Source organism: Drosophila biarmipes, chromosome 2R, assembly GCF_025231255.1.
Source record: "Drosophila biarmipes strain raj3 chromosome 2R, RU_DBia_V1.1, whole genome shotgun sequence".
NCBI lineage: Eukaryota > Metazoa > Arthropoda > Insecta > Diptera > Drosophilidae > Drosophila > Drosophila biarmipes.
Window position 1 is genome coordinate 1,711,471 of NC_066615.1, and position 5,696 is coordinate 1,717,166.

Here is a 5,696-nt window from a genome sequence, read left to right on the forward strand (position 1 = left end):
ACTCTAAGAAGCAGTGGACAACAGCAGTTTTAACAGCGAATGTTAGATTTCTGATGCTAATGTTAGCAGCACGAAACACTGAGGAAGACATAAAGAAAAGCTGGTCGCGTTTATAACAGAGCTTTTATATTTCATAATTTGTAAATCAAAATTAGCATTAAGTCAAAGATTGAAAGTATATAAATGAATACAACTGGTGAAGTTCAACATATTTCCGAGTTTTTATTACAAAGTGTGTTAAAGACCCCCAGAGTAGACTTCTGCTCAACTTTGACGATCGTCACAACATTTTGGTGGCCCATGAGGGGAACATACACTCACAACTTCATCAGCTTCCAATATTTGTAGACATACTTCAATCTTTCTGCTTACTTGTGTGCAAATCTACTATTAATTTAAACCAGCAAAGTTACGCAACCTTTGCCACGTACATCGCCATAACGGAGCCTCGAATAACGGAGGAATCAAGAAGTCGAGAAGAATAGCGGATTCAACCCATGCCTATTGCCATTTCATGCGACACACTAGAATCGTGAAGTTTGCCGTCCCCTTCCTTCAAAGCTTGATCGCAACACGAGCGGAACGACTGAAACAGGTGAGTGTGTTTGTGAGAGTATTTGTGCGTGGTTTTTCAAAGCAGAGTGCTGTAGTGATTTGGCACAACAGAGCTCGGCACCCTTGGCTGTGGTTGAGCCTTTTGCAGACTTGTACGCAATGCAGATGGACTTATCTTCCAGGTTGACCCAACTAATTAAAAATGCAAAAAAGGACGGTCAAATAAAGAAAACTAAATCCTACTATGAGTTTCGCCTCAACGAGCTTTCGAAACAATTTTACGCAAATCATCAATCGCTCATTTTACAGCAATGTCCACGATCGCATCCATATTTTGCGGATGCTGTTGAAGACAATTTTGAGCAAGCATACAGCCACATTTATTGTTCTTTCGCCGATGAATACGAAACCAAGTTTCCGGTTCCAATACAGGTATCAGGTGATCAATCCATAAACAACACCCTTGTGCCCAGTCCTGTTCCCACAATTCAGCTGCCCAAATTGCCCGTACCCCACTTTTCAGGAAATTTTGCAGATTGGCCATCTTTTTATGAAAGCTTTTCGCAGCTAATACATGAAAATCAATTTCTTTCAAACATTCAAAAATTTCATTTCTTGAAGCAAGCACTCCCGCAAGGACGAGACCAGGATATAAACCATATGGCATTAACAGAAACCAACTGTGCAGTGGCATGGAACCTTGTGGTAAAACGATACAACAACCCTCGACTGCAGTTCATGTACAATATGAATGCACTGTACGGAATCGAGCAACTGTCCAAGGAGATCGCGGTGGACCTTAGGAATTTGTTAAACTTGGCAAATGTATGTATAAGTGAATTCCGGCGACTACACATTGCCATTGATTCCTGTGATCATGGGTTGGTACATCACTTACTCACAAAGCTGCCTATCAGCACAACACAGGCCTGGGAACATTCCCTGGGCAACAACATGGAAATCCCCACCTTCACAAAGCTGGAGGTGTTTCTGCACAATCGATTGGTCAGCATCGACCTAATTGAGAGTAGGAAACCAGCCGTTCCAGTTAGATCATCTATACAATCGACCAACCATCGCCAGACAACCAGACCATCGGAAAACTCCACACAGCTTCCGCAGTACTCTTGAGTCTGGATCCATCAGGTGCTCGCTCTGCCAACAGAATCACATTCTAAGACGGTGCCCGGACTTCCCTGCCAAGGATTGTTTCGCGCGAAAGGTTATAGTCGACCGCTCGAAGGCATGCATCAATTGCCTTAGTGCTTCCCATTCTCTCAGTCAATGCAGCAGCAACCGAAACTGCTCGCAATGTGGTCAACGGCACCACACTTTGTTACATTTCCCGAATGCTCAACAAAGTCCTTCATTGACTCCTGGAGTATCCCGACAGCATACTTCAGACTCTGGTCGGAGCGCAGACGCAGTACAAAATGCACCATCAACCCAACTCTTCAGCGCAGTTGCCTCCCATCTGAACTCACCGACCCTTCTTGCTACTGCACTGGTTCGGATCGTAAATAACTCCACTGGGCAGTCAGCTTTATTTCGAGCTCTCATCGACCATGGCTTGGAAGGCACCCTCATCACGGAAAACATCGTTTAAGCGCTTAGACTCAAACGGCATCCTGTTCGAGCTGATCGGATTTTAAAGCCTACGTATCCTCAGCCTTCATCCTTCGGTCACTAACAGGTCATTTACCAAAACAAATTGTAAACATTAAGTCCTGTAAACATATCCAAGGGTTATCCTTTGCAGATCCTAATTTCATCAAGTCGGGTCGCATTGACCTACTTATCGGTGTCGACATTATCCCGCAATTAATGCTTCCGGACATACGCAAGGGGACGGTGGCAGAACCAATTGCACAAAACACACAGCTGGGCTGGATAGTTTTTGGACCAGCTGAAGAAGCCCAGACGACATCAATCTCCATCCGTTGTAATTTGGCAAACCTAAACAACATGGTACAGAGGTTTTTCGCCGGTCAAGGCAAATCGCATTAAACCGTTTCCACGCCCTGGAAAGGAAACTTAATCATCGGCCAGATTTCAGTCAACAGCACTATTCAAGAGGAATTTGATCTCAAGCAGATAAAAGAGGTAAAAGGTAGTGAGGAAGAACACACTAGGATCAACGCACAAAGGCAACTCTCAATCTCTGCGTGCACCGTTCCACATCATGCTGTGATCAAAGACGACAGTTTAACTACAAAGATGCGCGTCGTATATGACGCTTCGTGCAAAACATCTAACGGGAGGTCTTTAAATGATATTTTATGCACGGGTCCCGCCCTACAAAACGATCTTGGAGGAGTTATACTCAACTGGCATTTCCATCGGTATGTCTTCGTGGCCGATATAACGAAAATGTATCGCTGCATAGATATGCATGAAGAAGATGCCCAGTATCAGCGAATTTTCTGGCGCGATGAAAAGGGACTCATCAAGGAATATTTTTTGACTACAGTAACGTTTGGCACTGCCTCGGCACCCTTCACGGCGATTCGAGTCATACATCAGATTGCGTCCGACGAGCGCGAACGCTATCCTCTGGCCGAGCATGTCCTTAAAAAGGAAATCTATGTGGACGATGTTCAAACCGGCACAAGACCATCGACGGAGCTCTAAAAATTCGCAATGATGTTATCGCAGCTCTGCAATCAGCAGGCATGGAGCTCAAGAAGTGGGCATCCAACCATCCAGATATCTTAGAAAGCATCCCAACTACAGATCTCTCTAACAGTAGCAATTTTGAGATAGACAATAAGGACTCCATTAAAACTTTAGGGTTGTATTGGCATCCAAACAAAGATGGTTTTGGTTTTAATCTTAAGTTTTCTCTCAATCCTATATTCACCAAGCGTTCTATACTATCCACAGTAGCACGCTTATTCGATCCGTTGGGATACCTGGCACCAGTGATCATCGCTGCGAAAGTCCTGTTAAAGGAAGTTCGGAGTTTTCGTATCGAGCGCAAGGATGAGCCCCCCGCATCATTAGATTGGGACGACCCATTACCAGATCAACTCGCCGAGCGGTGGCGACAGCCCGCAGTCGAGTCACACCTGTTAAGCCGCTAACAATTCCGAGAGTTGAGTTATCCGGAGCCCTGCTGTGTACACAATTGGCCGATTGGATTGTCAATCAACTTCAAGCATCACATCAGACCATATCCGTACACTACTGGTCGGATGCAATGATAGTGCTGTATTGGATCAGCGGTGACCCTAGGCGTTGCAAGACATTGGTGTCGAATAGAATAGGAGCAATCCTGGAGGCAAGCTCGCCATCGCAGTGGAGACATGTTCTTACGCAAGAAAACCCAGCAGATTGTACTACACGCGGACTCACCCCTTCCCAGCTGAAACACCACACGCTTTGGTGGAACGGACCACATTGGCTGCAGCTTTCAGAGGAGCATTGGCCAGTCAATCCAGTTCAGTCCCCAAAATCAGAACTTATTTCAGGAGAGCAATCCTTAAAGCACATCGGAGCCCACATTTGTATAGAAGTGCAACCATTTATCGAATCATATTCCTCCTATAATAAACTCTTATTCGTTACAGCCTACGTCAAACGATTCATTTATAATACTCGTCACAAAAAAGCGGATAGACTCACCGGCCCTATTCAGGTATCTGAATTTCAACAGGCTTTGTTCGCACTGGTGCGGATGGTTCAACAAGAAGTCTATTCGGAAGAATTATCAAGACTACGATCCAACAAATTTCTATCCAAACACAACAAACTCAGCCAACTATCACCGTTTCTCGACGATGAGGGGCTCATGAGAGTTAAAGGCAGACTTAAGAATGCTTTGCAGCTCTCCATTTCTCAACGCACACCAATAATCCTTCCAAAGGCCCACCACCTGACGATTTTGGTTATAAGGAACGCTCATCACAACACCTTACATGGCGGTGTGCAACTAACTTTAGCTACAATTCATCAAGTTTTCTGGATCGTCAACGGTAAACAGGCAGTAAAAAGGATTCTGCCATAGTGCGTAACCTGTTTCAAACACCGGCCGTCACCATCAAGCCAACTGATGGGAGATTTACCAGCGCACCGTGTCAATCCGCCCAAACGGGCGTTCAAAGCAACTGGAGTTGATTACACTGGTGCGATTGAGATAAAGTCATCCAGATTCAGAGGTCACACTTGCTATAAAGCATACATTGCAGTTTTCATTTCCTTAGGGAGCAAAGCGATTCATTTGGAAGCAGTCACGGGAATGTCGGCACAGCATTTTCTGTGGGTGCTACAGCGCTTAATCGGACGTAGTGGTTTTTGTCAACATCTATACAGCGACTGTGGAACCAACTTTATCTCATCTGACAAGTCTCTAAAGCTGTGGACCAATGAATTCTATAAAGGACTTGAAGAGACAGTAGTTCCTGAACTTACTCGTCGAAACATTCATTGGCATTTCAATCCTCCACATAGTCCAAACTTTGGAGGACTCTGGGAATCCTACGTAAAATCTGTTAAAACCCATCTTTATCGACCGTTTATTGGGATTCGAATGACGTACGAGCAGCTGTCTACCATTCTTGTCCAGATAGAAGCGTGCTTGAACTCTCGGCCATTATGCCCCCTAACGTCTGACTTAGATGATTTGTAAGCTCTCACCCCTGCACATTTTTTAATCGGGGATTCGATGATGTCACTCCCTGAGCTTAGTATTAAGGATTCTTCATTAAACACAGAGTTCCTGAATGGTCAACGGATGTTTCGCCTCTTTTGGAGAAAATAGAGTGCAGATTGGCTATCTCATCTGCAGGCGCGCCCCAAGTGGCGCCACGAAACTGACAATCTTCAGCGTAACGATCATCATCAAGGATGATCGAACTGGTCCTTCTGACTGGAAATTAGGGCGAATCATCGACTTACATCCTGGGGCCGATGGACTCGTTCGAGTAGCTACAATTAAGACCTCAACGGGTATTTACAAGAGGTCTGTGTCAAAGATTTGTCGATTGCCCTTGCCAAGATTTACTGAAGAGTCTAGCCCAAGTACACAACCCATGCACCTTTGAATATACCAGCATTCACTCCATAACACACTTCAACCTTTTCAGAGTTTAAGCATGGTCTAAGGCTTTGAGTATTGGGGGCGGCATGAACGGGTGTTTCTG

The 5,696-nt window shown here is 45.0% G+C and overlaps 1 protein-coding gene across 1 annotated transcript; it reads left to right on the top strand.

Annotated features, from left to right (window-relative positions):
* The first annotated feature begins 3,754 nt into the window (after positions 1–3,754).
* On the top strand, positions 3,755–4,561 carry LOC127010960 (uncharacterized). The gene is made up of 2 exons (XM_050887204.1): positions 3,755–4,061; positions 4,125–4,561. Exons 1-2 carry the CDS (start codon positions 3,755–3,757, stop codon positions 4,559–4,561), a joined length of 744 nt encoding a protein of 247 aa, XP_050743161.1.
* The last annotated feature ends 1,135 nt before the right edge of the window (positions 4,562–5,696 follow it).

Excerpts from the sequence above, each read along its gene's own strand:
- LOC127010960 (XM_050887204.1), top strand. The coding sequence starts at position 3,755 with ATGATAGTGCTGTATTGGATCAGCGGTGACCCTAGGCGTTGCAAGACA. Across the intron at positions 4,062-4,124 it reads GCACATCGGAGCCCACATTT|CCTACGTCAAACGATTCATT; the intron begins GTATAGAAGTGC and ends TATTCGTTACAG.